Raw genomic sequence first — 14,873 nt, 5'->3', positions numbered from 1 at the left:
CACCAGCCACTCCTCAGAAGGAAGGTTGGGCAATCCTACTTCTGTAGTGATACTGCCTCGGAAACCCAAGGAGGGGTCGCTATGAGTCGGGGCCTACTCGATGGCACATAACAACAACAACAACAACAACAACTATATCACTAGGATTTTTTCTTTAAATTTACTTGAAATGATTTTTATTATTATTTTGACAAGACATTTAGAGCATGGACCTATCTTGAAAGACTTCTGGGTGGAGGTGTGCTTTACCCTGTTAGGTGCTTTGGTTTGACAACTTCATGAACTAAACTGTCAAAACATTATATAAGTCCTCATTTTGTGACTCCTGTGGAAATAGCTCTCTAAAGTAAGTAGTGTCCTCTCTTTACTATATCTATGAAGATTTAACAACTTTAGCTAGATTGTATACTGGAAAATATTCAAACTTGTAGGACTATTAAGACCTTTCTTAAGATGATCATAATTTTCAGATAGTATTTTGGACTGTGCCAGTAGTTTGTGGTATATAATAAATGGCACTAAAAGAGGTAAGAGATTCCATTAGGTTAATGCTCATGAGAAGAGTGGCTTATCCCACAGAAGCATTGAGTGGTTTTAGAAGGAAACTATTAATATCTACTGTAGAGTAAATATTTGAGAGATGTTGACATTAGCTCATTTGTGTTTATTTTTTTTTCTTACTAGTATTGTTTGTAGATGTGGAATCTGATTTTCACGCTAAAGTTCCTGTTGTGGTGTGCAAAGATCAGAAAAGGTTGGTAACAATGAAGAGAAAAACCACTATTAAAACAAGAAAAAGAAACCAGTTAACCACATATGTAGTAAATATCTCCAAAAGAGAAAAATTTTATTTCAGATTTCTACTTGTATTAATATGACTAAATAGTTTCTATTCGTTGAAAATATGAAGCTTACTAAAACGTAAAAACAAGAAATAAAATTACTAGACAGTTGAAAATAAAACTGTAGGCAAAACTTTTCATTTTTCTCTTAAGTTTATTCACTCACCCAGCATTAATGAGTATTCAGTATATGGTAGGCAGTTCTTGGCTCTAGGGTTGCAAACATAATAAGAAACCCTACCCCTTCTTCCCAAGGAGCCCATTGTCTATTAGAATCTAGTTTTCAGTTCACTTGCTTTTCTTCTTATATGTTGATAGGACTGAGAGGGTAGAGAACCTTTGGAAAAGGAAATTAATCCTATTTGAGATCAATGTGAGTGATAAGGAAATAATACAGAGATGATTCAGTGTTCTTTTATGGCCTATTAACTTACTTTATTTCTTAAATTTTAAGTACTGTATTTTCTTACTCAAAGCTGGAAAGCTGGAAGGGTCTGTAGTGATTTAATGAAGCTTCCTTATTTTCTCAACTAGAAAATTGAGGCCTGGAGGGATTAAGTGATTTGATCAAACTCATATCATTTAAGGGAAAATTGGAATTTGAAAGCAGGCATTGTGATTTCTTTTGTTTTTCCCACTACATAGTGTCACATTGCCTCTGTGTAGCAATGCCACATATTCTTCTTCCTGCCTCTCAAGTATCTCCAATACCATTCTGTCACTTCATTTAATATAGTTCCTATTTCTGCTTAATCTGTGGATTAATATGTAAATCCTTCCTAGTCTCTACTCTTAAAATAACACATCAATAAAGGCAAGAAAACTTGAATAGGAAAAATAAGCGTCAAGAAGTATAATTAGTTCATTATTTCACTTATAGTTTCTATCGCATGCAACGCAAAGAGATGAAGTAAGATGATGTGTTTTACTATTTAATTTTGAAGCAATCCATGTTCTTTCTCTTATATAAATAAAATTTTAGTGAATCTTAATGTTACTTTTGAAATTAATTTTTCATGTTTCTTTAATTTTTATGTAATGCTAGTGATGGAGATTTAGTTTAGTTTAGTTCTAAATTTATTAAAATGTTTTTATCATCATTTTTTAGGTCTTAAAAATGTTACTGGAAAGGATAGCTGCAAGATTTGAAGTACTTTCCTTTTTAAGGTATTGATATAGTCAAATTTATTCCTTTCTCATTCACAGTGGTTTACTTTGTAGAGTGAGTGCTGGAAATGATATGGCATGCCTCACTACTGATTTACTGGCTGCTCTGGGCAAAAGGGAACCTTTCTTTACTCCCTTGGTGTTAGCTTTTCGCTACTGGGCAAAGGTAAGTGAAACAGAATTTAAAAGTAACTAATTTCCAAAATAGCTCATGCTTTTTCTTGCACTGACATCATAATATGTGTGACAAAATTGTTACCTGTGTCAGTAGTGTGGTAGATTCTGGTTTATGAACATGAAAGTAAAGTTTCACAGACTTATAAACTTAATGATATATTTCAGGATTCTTAATTGTTATATTTAATTTATTCTCCTTTTATGTACTGTGGACATGTTCTTTCATATCTTAATATCTTAGGCTTAAGTTTTGACTTACTGTAAATGAAGGTGTTTTTACTAAGAAAATATTTATTGTTTATTTGAGATAAATAATAAATATTCATATTACATAGTTCCTTCTTTAGTTATATTTCCCTGATTTGTCTCTCCTTAACACTTCCTTGTTTAGCATAATTTCCTTATAAAATTCCTTGCAGTTATGGTCTATTCTATTTACATTATAATGTAACTTCTACAGTGGTCAGTATGACTAACTTTATTCTTTTGTTCACTGAACATTTTTTACTGAGATAACACACTCAGTATTAGCATTATGAGCCAATATATTGAACCTTCAATGAGATGAGTTGACACAGTAATGCCAACAGTAGACTCAAATAGACCAACATTTATGAAGATGATACAGGAATGTTATAAATAAGGTTCTTATTTATAACATGAATTGAATCTGACTGAACAGCCACTGACAGCAGCAGCAACATTCTGAACATGTACTGCTATAAAGTTAATAACTGAGAATTACTCTTTCAACTTGATTTGTTAAAGCACATAATACCATATTTCATGATATTACTTATTTCTCCATTCTTCAGGATTATGCTATATATATGACTTTTTTTTATTTTAAATTGTGTTTTAGGTGAAAGGATGAAAGTTTACATAGCAAATTAACATTTTTTCCCCTTTAACAATTTTTATACAAATTATTCTGTGCCATTGGTTAAAATTTTTATACTGTATCACCATTCTTGTTATTTCCATTGTGTTTGTTCTGTTTCCATTGTTTTAGCTTTCCTATCCCTTCTTACTTGCTCACCTTTGCTTTTGGGATTTAAATATTGACTGTTTGGTCTCATATAATTCATTGTTTAAAGGAGTACATTACTCATGGGTGCTACTGTTTATTTTATAAGCCAACCTATTATTCGGCTAAAAGGTGACTGCAGAAATAGCTTCAACTCCACAAGGGTGATTGTCTTGGGGGTTCTTCTAGTCTCTGTCGGTTTAGTACATCTGGCCTTTTTTTAGGAATTGGAGTTTTGTTTTACATTTTTCTCTGGTGCATAGTGCCTAAGGCATTTGACTGCTAACCAGAAGGCTGGCGGTTCAAACACACCAGCATGTCCTTCAGAAGGAAGGTTGAGCAGTCTACTTCCATAGTGATACCACCTTGGAAACCCAAGGAGGAATTGCTATGGGTCAAAATCAACTTGATAGCAGTGAGTTTTTTTTTTTTTTCCAAATGTTTTGTCTGGGACCTTCTGTTGTGTCCCTAGTCAGAATGGTCAATAATAATAGCTGGGTACCATCTCGTTCTTCTGGTCTCAAGCTAGTGGAGGCTGTGGTTGGTGCGTGCCATTTGTCTTATGGACTAATTGCTTCCTTGAGTCTTTGTTTGCTTCACTCTCCTTTGCTTCACATGGGAAGAGACCAATAGTTGTATCTTAGGTGGCCACTTGCAAGCTTTTAAGACCCTAGCCATTACTCACCAAACTAGGATGTAGAACATTATCTTTGTGAACTATGTTATGCCAGTTGACTAAGTTGTCAACTGAGATGATCAATGACTTTATAAAATGCCCACAGGCAAAAAAAAGAATTGTTAATTTTTATTCCTTTATTATTAACACTACACATGATGACTACATTTGTTTCCAGGTTGGAAGAGAATTTGTGTGATCATTTCTTCAAGGGATGAAATGCATTTCAAAAGGTAGTCATGGCAAGAACCATAATAATTATCTGCTTTAAGTGAATTTTTTTTCTGTTCATAAGTAATGTCCTTTTTAATATCAATATTGATGCTTTAATAGGACACATTTTTTTCCAGTTCTTTCTTTGATACACTCAAAAGGTCCTTTTAAGCAATGAAATCCTTCAGTAACACTTTGGTTTTCATTCAATTTGCATTACCTTATTAGTAAAATGATACTGAAAACTTTGAATAAAAATGAGTTGGCTCCATTCAATGGATGATTGAGTGGTCAAAAAGAATTTGGAGCTCATTTTCTTCATATGTATGGTATGAATTCAGTGCTATGAAGAAACAAGGATTCTCTCAGCTGCATTTGATAAAAGAGAGCCATCAGAATTTTGAATGGAAAAGAATTATAGAATATCAATGACAACAAAATCACAAAAATCCCTCAGTCACTCAGTTTACACAATTAAGATGTAGAAGTAAGAGAACAATTTTATGCCAATAATTTCAATATCAGTTGAAAGGACTTTGATGCTATTTGAGCACTATTATGCAGACTATTAGGAGATACAGTGGTGTAAACATTTAAGTGCTCAGCTGCTACCAAAAGTTGGCAGTTCTGTACCCAGTGGTTCTTTCCTTTCTCCAAAAGGATCCACTTTGGTGATCCACTCTCATAAAGATTGTAGCATAGGAAGTATGGGACAGTTCCACTCTATCTCATCAGCAGTTTTTTTCTAATCTCTTATAAGATTATTCTCTCCCCTCCAAATTATTGTTAGCCTGTAGCAGTTTCTGATTGGGCAGCTGCTGAGGATTACTTATCTACAGTTTTCTAAATTAGAATTAATTTATATTTTTAAAGGCTGTGGTTTCCCCATGCACATTTTTTTGGTGGAGGCAGGGAGTTGGAGTGGTAAAGTAATTGCTAGTATTAGTCCAAAAGATCTGAAGAGAGAGATTTTAGCTTTTTTGGGGTGTATGCAGCATTCTTTAGTTGTTGTACCAAAAAAACCGAACCAAACTCACTGCCATCAAGTCAATTATGATTCATAGTGACCCCCTTTGGGTTTCTAAGGCAGTAAATCTTTACAGAAGTAGATTGCCCAGTCTTCCTTCCATGGAGTGACTGGTGGGCTTGAACCACCAAGCTTCTGGTTAGCAGTCAAATGCCTTAGGCACTACACCACCAAAGCTCCTTCTCGTTAAACCAGTTATGAGTAAATTCTCAGTTTTATTTAGGTAAGACAGATTAATAGGGTGTTGGCAGAGTGATAACTTCAGAGTAAAAATGAGAAGATTCTTTTTTTTTTTTTTTGTCTGGGCTCTGATTAGAGGATTGCCCCATGGTTGGGGTAGCACCAAATGGCCAAGTATAGCTGGAAAAGTAGGAAGCAGTCAGCCTGGGGTTGAGCAAGAATCCTCACGGTCTATGCATTTGCGGTTTTCTTCATGTAGAATAATCTTTCCCCAGGTATGCAGAATAGTTCACCCCTTTCTTTATTTCAGGTCAGTGCTCCAATTTCATTTACCAGTTTTGCAGACCACCTCATGTAAACATTGCCCCCCATTACTTTCCCTGCCTTTGCCATGCTGCATTTTTTCATGGCACTTTCTTCTGTCTACCTTACATATCAAGTCATCCTCACTTTCAGCAAGTAAAATTGTGTCGTCAGCGTATCGCAGGTTGTTAACGAGCCTTCCTCCAATCCCAATGCCATGTTCTTCTTCATATAGTCCAGCTTCTTGGATTATTTGCTCAGCATATAGATTGAATGAGTATGGTGAAAGAATACAACCCTGACGCACTCCCTTCTTGATTTTAAACCATGCAGCGTCCCCTTGTTCTGTTCAAACGACAGCCTCCTGCTCTATGTACAGGTTCCTCATGAGTACAATTAAGTGTTCTGGAATTCCCATTCTTCTCAATGTTATCCACAATTTGTTACGATCCACACAATCAAATGCTTTTGCATAGTCAATAAAACACAAGTAGACATCTTTCTGGTATTCTTTGCTTTGAGCCAAGATCCATCTGACAGCAGCAATGATATCCCTTGTTCCACATTATCATCAGCAGTGATAGCCCTTGTTTCAACACTACAGTCTGCAGTATGGATTACATTTCAATATAAAGAAAACAAAAATTCTCACAACTGGACCTGTAAGCAGCATCATGATGAATGGAGAAAAGAGTGAAGTTGCCAAAGACTTCACATTGCTCGGTTCTACCATTGACACCAATGGGGGCAGCAATCAGGACATCAGACGACGTATAGTACTGGGCAAATCAGCTGCAAAGGACCTCCTTTAAGTGCTGAGGAGCACAGATGACTCCTTGAGGACTAAGGTGCGCCTGACACAGCCATGATATTTTCAATCACCTCGTATGCGTTTGAGAGCTGGACAATGAATGAAGAAGACTGAAGAAGAATTGATGCTTTTGAGATGTTGTGCTGGAGAAGAATGCTGAGAGTACCATGGACTGCTAAAAGAACTAACAGATCTGTCCTGGAGGAAGTACAGCTGGAATGCTCCTTGGAAGCGAGAATGACCAGACTTCATCTCACCTACTTTGGTCATGTTGTCAGAAGGGACCATTCCCTAGAGAAGGATGTCATGCTTGGTAAGGTGGAGGGTTGATGAAGGAGGGGAAGACCCTCAATGAGATCGATTGACATAGTGGCTCCTGAGATGGGTCAAGTATAGCAGGGATCGCGGAACTGGGCAGTGTTTTGTTCTGCTGTGCATAGGGTCGCTATGAGTCGAAGATGACTTGACGGCATCTAACAACAACAGCAACCATACATATATTCATTTGTTTTTGGTCTATTCCATGAAATTGGAAGCTCCGTGAGTGCGGGAAGTTTTGTTCTATTTTATTCACTCCTGGTCTCTAGTTGCTGTGAATCAAAGGGTCACTTTTTGGTTGGAGTTGACTTGACAGCAGCTGGTTTTTGGTTTGGTTACCTCCCAGCAGCTCTTATTGTACTATGCCAGCACATAGAAGGTGCTCAGTAAATATTTGTTCAGTGAATGGCTCACTTTCTTCAGAAATAATTTTAACCTTTGGAAGTGAGCAGGGCTGGTGAACCAGGCTGAGGGAGGGTGCATATCTCTTCTTATTTATTGCATTATTCTCTGTCTTAGTATGATGCTTAGCATACTATAGAAATTCAGTGCCAGGAAATAGAATAAACTAATTCCAGCTGTAATTTTTGTGTTCATTCTTTATGTAATCTTAGGCAAGTCCTTTCACCTATCTGAGCCTCAATGTTTCTGTCTGAAGAGGTAATTTTGAAAATGATATGAGATAACACATGAGAATATACTTTGAACTCTACAGTGAATGCTACATAAATGCTACATAAGGAATGAAAGAATGTACAGATAACTCTAGGTTGATATCCTCACATATGCCCTGTTTTTCAGTGGTCATAAACTAGTGCCAATTTCCTCACAGATACTCTTTTCTTCAGTAAAGTAAATAGACTGTATAATAATAAAAGTGATACTCAGATAAGTTATTTTCATTTTGGGGGAAAAAAGTGGTCTGTAATCAGTCAATGGAAGACACTAAAAGATACGGAGCTGCTTGCAGAGTGATTCCTATTTCTATCTCCTACAAGTCGTTTGTTTCATTTTTGGCAGTTGTATTAGTGTTAGTTGAAAAATACTTCTTGTTATGTTTTTCAATTTCAGTTTATTGTAACCAGAAACAACAACAGCAATAACAAACAGTTGCCCTCATATCAGCTCCAACTTATAACAACCCTGTGTGTGTCAAACAAGAACTGTATTTCATAGGGTTTCACTGGCTGATTTTTCTGAAGTAGGTCATCAAGCGTTTCTTCTGAGGCACCTCTGTGGTTGTGAATTGCCACCTTTTTGTTAACAGCTGAACATGTTAACATTTAGAAGCACCCAGGAACTGTCAGTTTATTGTAAGAAACCCAGGAATAATTCCTAGCATGTTTTTCTTTCCCAAGATATGTATGTGTATACATATGTGTGTGTGTGTATATGTGTGTATGTATATATGTGTGTATGTGTTAAACAGCTTTATTTCTCTTACGGTTTTAAGCTATATTTTATGTATCTCGTAAGCTCGTATTTTCCACGATTTGGAGCTCATGATAATTCTAGTATATGAATATAATGTCTCCTTTTTTACTGATATAATGAGATTGTGGTTGACCATTACCTATCTGTCCCTTCTTTTAAGTAGCTGTATGCTTAACATTTTGGTATTAGGAAATAATTTTCTAGATAAAGCTTCTTAACTTTAGATGACAAAACTCTTTACTTCATCATCAGTCCCTTACAGTCAAAGTCAAGTCACCTGCCTCAGAATCACTTTTTGTGGTTGACATAAACATTGCATTTTAGCAGTATTTGACACCTACTCATCTAAAAGAGATTTCTTGGTTTTAAGAGCTTTCAAACTGCCTTCATGTCATTCTTCTTTGAAATTGATAGTGTTAATAGTAGATTGGCAGTTCCTTACAATTGAAAAGGAGTTTCTGGTTAATTTGACTCATTCATTAGGAAGTAGGAATATGCCTTGTTCTAATATTTGGATAATTGAGAATTTATTTTAGTAGAATATGTCAAGGTCCTTTTGACAAATGCCTTTTAATTTTTTAATTGGATTTTTGATTTACTTAGCCAATATAGCTCTAATTCTATTACTAAATATTATCTAATGAAGGAAAATTTTTTTAAAAAAATTAACTATAGACCAGTTTTACTTAAAAAATTTAAATAAAATGCAGAAGTCTAAATAAAATATAAACAGGTAGAATATATCATTGTATCAAAGTATAATATACCGTGACTTATACAGGGTTTAGGAGCTCTGGTAGTGCAGTGGTTAAGACATTTGGCTTTTAACCAAACGGTGGTTTAAACCCACCAGCCACTCTGCAGAAGAAAGGTGATGAATGTAAATATTGGAAAAGAGAATGATCTCTTTTTGCTAATGGTATGACTAGAATATGTTTTATAGTAGAATAAAACTATAAGGATTAATAAGATAACTTGGTAAAATGACTAAATACAAGATAAATATTCAAGTATCTACCATATAAACATTGCCCGAATGCATATATATGTCCATGTGGTGGGGAGGAGGGGTTTGCTTAGAAGGCCACCAGGAAGTGGGGCCAGCATTGAGTTTGTGGTGCCATGGCAGCCACAGCTTGGCTCCCACAGCTGCCATGGCTTGGTCGCAACCCCCAAGCCACCATGCAGCTTGTAGCCACCTAGCAGTGGCTGCTGCTGGCACATGCCCTGCCCAGCCACCCAGCAAGTCATTGCCTGTGAGGAGATACTAGGGTGCTACCATTCTGCTCTATCCATTGGGCCTTCTGACTTCGACTAGGCTCCCCTGGGTTGTTCAAAAGCACTGTGCGTCCAGAGGAAGCCAATTGCAGGTACAAGTTTGCCAAAGCTCAAGGTGCTAACAGAGCCAGAGCTGCTTGCACAGGGGTTACTTTGATATATGTATATTGAATAATTAGAATTATATATACTGTATGTTACTTGGTGTTTGCACCTTGTCCAAATCACATAACATTTTGTTTTATAGACCATATTGTGGATGTTAAGTGACATATGCCTGTACAAAAATCAGTAGCTTTTCTCTGTCGTAAAAATAGCCTGCTAGAATAGAACAACAATAGCATTGCTGTAGAGTTGAATTTTGACTCATAATAACCCTATAGGACAGAGTAGAGCTGCCCATAGGGTTTGTAAGTCTATAAATCTTTACAGAAGCAGAGTACCACAATTATCTCCTGTGGAGTAGTTGGTGGATTTGAGCCACTGATCTTTTGGTTAACAGCCAAGTGCTTAACTCTGCATCACCGGGCCTGCTTGCTAGACTGGAAATGGGGAAAAATACTACTTTCATTACAGTGACAAAATAAATTTAACAAGAAAAGTACAGGAAGGAAATTAGATTACTGAAAGATGAAATGAAATGTGAACCAATTTATTCATTCAGCAAATAGTTGTTGAGTGCCTCTGATGTGCCAAATACTATTCAAGGCTTGTTTTAATCCTAATAAGAAGACATACAAATTTTGTTGCATGGAGCTTACATACTTGTGGGAGAATCAGACAATTAACAAATATTAGCATAATACATAGAGATAGAGATTGGTACTATAAAAATGAGATGATGTGATAGGAGTGTGACATCATACTGGATAGTCAGGGGCAATCTCTTTGAGGAAGTGACATTTCAGACCAGCAGGAGCCAACCATGTGTGAAAGTCTGAGGAAATGGTATCCAAAGAGTAGTCAGTGCAAAACCTGAGGGGTGGGAAGAAGTAAGTGAGGAGCAGAAAGGAAGGCAAGCGTGACTTGAGTGAAGTGTTGTTGTTAGGTGTCATCAAGTTGACTCTAATTCATAATGAATGAAACACTGCCTATTTGTGCACCATCTTCACAATCCTTGAGCCCATTGTTGCAGCCACTGTGTCAGTCCAGCTTGTTAAGGGTCTTTCCCTCTTTCTCTGACCTTCTACTTTACCAAGCATATCCTTCTTAAGGGAATGGTCCCTTCTGAAATCTTTCCATCATGGTGACCCTGCTGGTATTTGAAATACTGGTGTTATGGCCTTCAGCCTCACAGTAACACACAAGCCACCACAGTATGACAAACTGACAAACAAATGGTGGGAAATGAACTAAGTGGAGATAGAAGTGTATGAGATCAAAGAGATGAGGTCAGACTGATAGGGTCCATAATTAAGGACGCTGGATTTTAAGTGCACTGAATAAACATGTTGTTGTTGTTGATATGTGCCGTCGAGTCGTCTCCGACTCATAGTGACCCCTCTTTTGGTTTCTGAGACAGTATCAGTGCAGAAGTAGATTGCCCAATCTTCCTTCTGAGGAGTGGCTAGTAGGTTTGAACTGCCAACCTTCTGGTTAGCAGTCAAGTGCCTTAGGCACTACGCCACCAGAGGAAGAGTTTTAAAAGTAGTGTATGACTTGATGTAATTTATCCTTTAAGATGATACAATAAAAACCTCCACAGAGTGGCTGATGGGTTCAAGCTGCCAAACTTCCAGCTTGCAGCCAAGTGATTTAACTGCTGTGCCACCAGGGCTCCTTTTAGAAAGATCACTCTAGAGTAAAGACTAGAAGCAGAGACCTCAGTGAACAGGCTCTTGTAGTACATCAGCCAGAAATGTTAATGGCCTGTGCTACGACAGAGTAGATAGGAAGCAAAGTAAGTAAATAGATTTAGGATAGGTTTGGAGGTAAGAATTACAGATCCATAGGATATGAGAGTGAGGAAGTGAGTAATTGAGGGCCATTCATACATTTTTGGAAAATGGAAACATAACAAGTTCTGGGATGGAGAAGCAATATCTCAAAAATGTTAAATCTCCTCCAGTTAAATTTCAGATTAATTCCGATTGGAATTATCAGCCATTTTAAATAATTAGATAAAATGATCTTAAAGTTAATATGGAAGAATAAATGAGAAAGAGCCAAAATAATTCAGAAAAAAAAAGACTAGTGAAGGTAGACCTACTTTACCACTATATGACTGCTTTGACTAAGAGTATGCCACTGGCATAGGAATAGACAAATAAATTTATAGAACAGAATAGAGAATCCAGAAATAGATGGCACTATATATGGGATTTTAACTATGAAATAATAAAAAAATTTCATTTAATTGATAAACAAGGGTTTATTGAATAAATTCTGATGTCATAACTATATCTTTCTGGAAGAAAATAATATTGGATCCTTACACACTAAATACAAAAATAAATTCCTCTTACATGAAAAAAAATTAAGTCTTTGAAGAAAATTTAGGAGTATAAATATACAACTTTTAGATTTTCGAGACCTTTGTTGCGTGATAGTAAACTTAGAAGCTGTAAGCATATTTAAATTTTTGTATGGTAAAAGCTACCATAATTAATGTCAAAAGAAAAACAGATTGGGTGAAATAACGTTTTTCAATTGTTCATGTCAAATATAAAGGGTCTTTATCTATAATGACATTCCTAGGTGGCACAAATATTTTACACTCATCTACTAAATGAGAAGTTGGAAGTTTGAATTCACTCAGTAGTGCCATGCAAGTAATACTCTGCAATCCACTTCATGCAGATTGTGTTGTTTCACTTCTGGTAAGATGGTAGAATAGGCACACAAGCTACACAGACCCTCTTCAACAAAGAAAAGAGAAACCAATTGACACAGATACAGAATATAATCCTGGAGCCCAGAGCTTTGAAAGGAAGGATACAGAAGTGGCTTAAACACCAACTAGTAGAAGAACCTGAATGAAAACAGTGACAAAGGAGACAAACAGAACTGCAGACTGTCAGCTGTCCTGATGACATGGACAGCCTGAATATTTCCAAGTGGTGTTAGGACCTGAGAATTAACCTAAAAATCGGCCCTGCTCAACAAGGTCTGCATGGACTACTGCACAGGTAGCTAATGACTAAAAAGGGAAACAGCAAAGAAGGAGACAAACTGAGCTGTGGACTTCTGGCTGTCTGTAGGGCACAGCCATTTTGAGTGTTTACAAGTGGTGACTGGGTGCAGCCATTTTGAATGTTTACAGGTGGTGGCCATTTTGGATATTTAAAGTGATAGAATTCTTGTTCAGATTTCAGGGACCTAAGAATAGGCTCTGATTACCAAAGACAGCACGAACATACAGGAGGCTGCCACTGGAAAGGAGACAAGTGGTAAGTGCATAAGTGCTGCCAACTTAGCAAATAGAGGAGCACAGTACCCTGCTTACTCAGGTTCATCCAAAGAAAACAAGTATCTTGGGCAAATCACTCCAACATACAATCACCAATTAAATATAAACACAAAAACATTACAATGTCTTGGAGAAAACAGAGCATCACTGTCCACGCAAACAAGCAAGATAAAGCAGTAGAAACAAGGGATAAGTGTACAGACCCAGAACACATCCCTTAGGAAGAAGCAGCATTGGAACTCCCTGATAAAGAATTGAAAAGAATTATATTTAGGTACCTTCAACAGATTGAGAGACAGATCAGGAAAACCCTGACATAATAGAGGAAAGCACAGAGAAAAGCCTGGAACAATTTCAAAAAACAATACACAAACAATGAAAAATTAAAAATGATATAAAATCTATACATAGAAATCCAGTTTAATGTTAAATTTTCAGAAATAGATAACACATTGAATGGGCAAAGGAGTAGAATTTAAACAATGGAAGACAAAATTAGTGAGGTTGAAGACAAATACCTCAGTACTTCTTTGGAAAGGGATCAGTCAGAAAAAAGATCAAAACAAAATGAAGAAAGCCTAAGGTTCCTGTGGGATACCATCAAAAGGCATAACCTACATGTAATTGGAATTCTACTGGAAGAGAAAAATAAAACCACTAAGAAAATTGTCTAAGATTTGTTGGAAGAGAAATTTCCCTGGTATGATGAAAGCCAAGAATATATCCATTTAAGAAATCCAATGAACCCCAAAAAAGTTAGACCCATAAAGAAAATCACCAAGATATATCATCAAACTCATCAAAACCAAAGACAAAGAATCCTGAAAGCAGCACGGGAAAAATGAAAAGTTACTTACAAAGGGCAGCCAGTAAGAACTGAGTTCTGATTTCTCAGCAGAAACTATGCAGGCGAAAAGGCACTGGGATGGTATATATAAACAAAAGAAAAAAGAAGTATATACGTGGCAAAATTGTCCCTCAAATATGATGGTGAAATTAGGACATCTCCAGATAAGCAGAAATTAAGGGAATTTGTTAAAACCAGACCAACCTTAGAACAGATGCTAAAGGGTGTCTTTTGGACAGAGAACCAACAGCAAACAACCACCAACCATTAACACACATGGCATGACCCAGAAACCAACCTAGTTATGGAAGTATCCAAAGTAAATAAGCCTAGAAGATTGTAAACAGGGAACCAGAGACATCAATTGGCAAATGAGGGCAACTACAAACGAAAAAGAGGGGAAAAAAATAGCATAGTTCTAAATGGTGAGGAAGTCAAGACAATTGCAATATAGAACGGGCTGTTCTAAACTTTGGAAGAAAATTATAAATCACAGGGTAACCTCAAAGAAAAATGGTAAACCTTCACATCAGAATAAAAAGAAGGACAAGCACAGATATTTGGCAAATTCTAAAATAATAGCAATGAATGATGTGATAACATGATTCATAAGCAAACTGAGCTCAGCACAGAAAATTATATAGGGCAGAGAGATCAGTAACACCATAAAAAAACACATAATAAAATGAGAGCAACAAATTCATAGTTGTTGATAATTACATTGAGTGTCAATGGATTAAATACACCACACAAGAGATGGAGAGTTGCACACTGGATAAGAAAACATAAGCCATCAATATGCTGTCTGTTGGAGACACACCTTAGAGACAAAGATACAGATAGACTAAAAATCTAAAGTTTGAAAAAGATGTATCAAGCAAATGGCAACCATAAAAGAGCAGGAGTGGCGGTATTAATTTCTGATAAAATTGACTTTAAGACAAAAACCACCATAAGAGAGAAAGAAGAACATTATATAATAATTAAAGGATCATTCAACAAGAGGATATAACCATAATTAAGTATCTATGGACCCAATGAAAGAGTCCCAAAATACATAAGTCAGACTTCAAGAGAATTGAAATGACAAATAGATGACTCCACAGTCATAGTGTTGTTGTTGTTGTTAGGTGCTGTCAAGTCATCTCTGACTCATAGTGACCC

The 14,873-nt window shown here is 36.4% G+C and overlaps 1 protein-coding gene across 1 annotated transcript in view; it reads left to right on the top strand.

The window, feature by feature from the left end:
* Positions 1 to 14,873, top strand: part of TUT4 (terminal uridylyl transferase 4) — a 156,402-nt gene that overhangs the window by 58,846 nt on the left and 82,683 nt on the right. The window contains exons 7-8 of the mRNA XM_042781656.1: positions 685 to 754; positions 2,049 to 2,175. Of these exons, the coding sequence (XP_042637590.1) occupies positions 685 to 754; positions 2,049 to 2,175 (197 nt within the window). The remainder of the gene's footprint in view (positions 1 to 684; positions 755 to 2,048; positions 2,176 to 14,873) is intronic.

The sequence above is a fragment of the Orycteropus afer genome, unplaced genomic scaffold, assembly GCF_000298275.1.
Source record: "Orycteropus afer afer isolate SDZICR_OR568_19922 unplaced genomic scaffold, OryAfe1.0 scaffold00145, whole genome shotgun sequence".
Classification (NCBI taxonomy): Eukaryota; Metazoa; Chordata; class Mammalia; order Tubulidentata; family Orycteropodidae; genus Orycteropus; species Orycteropus afer.
This window is presented reverse-complemented; position numbering and strand designations above follow the sequence as displayed.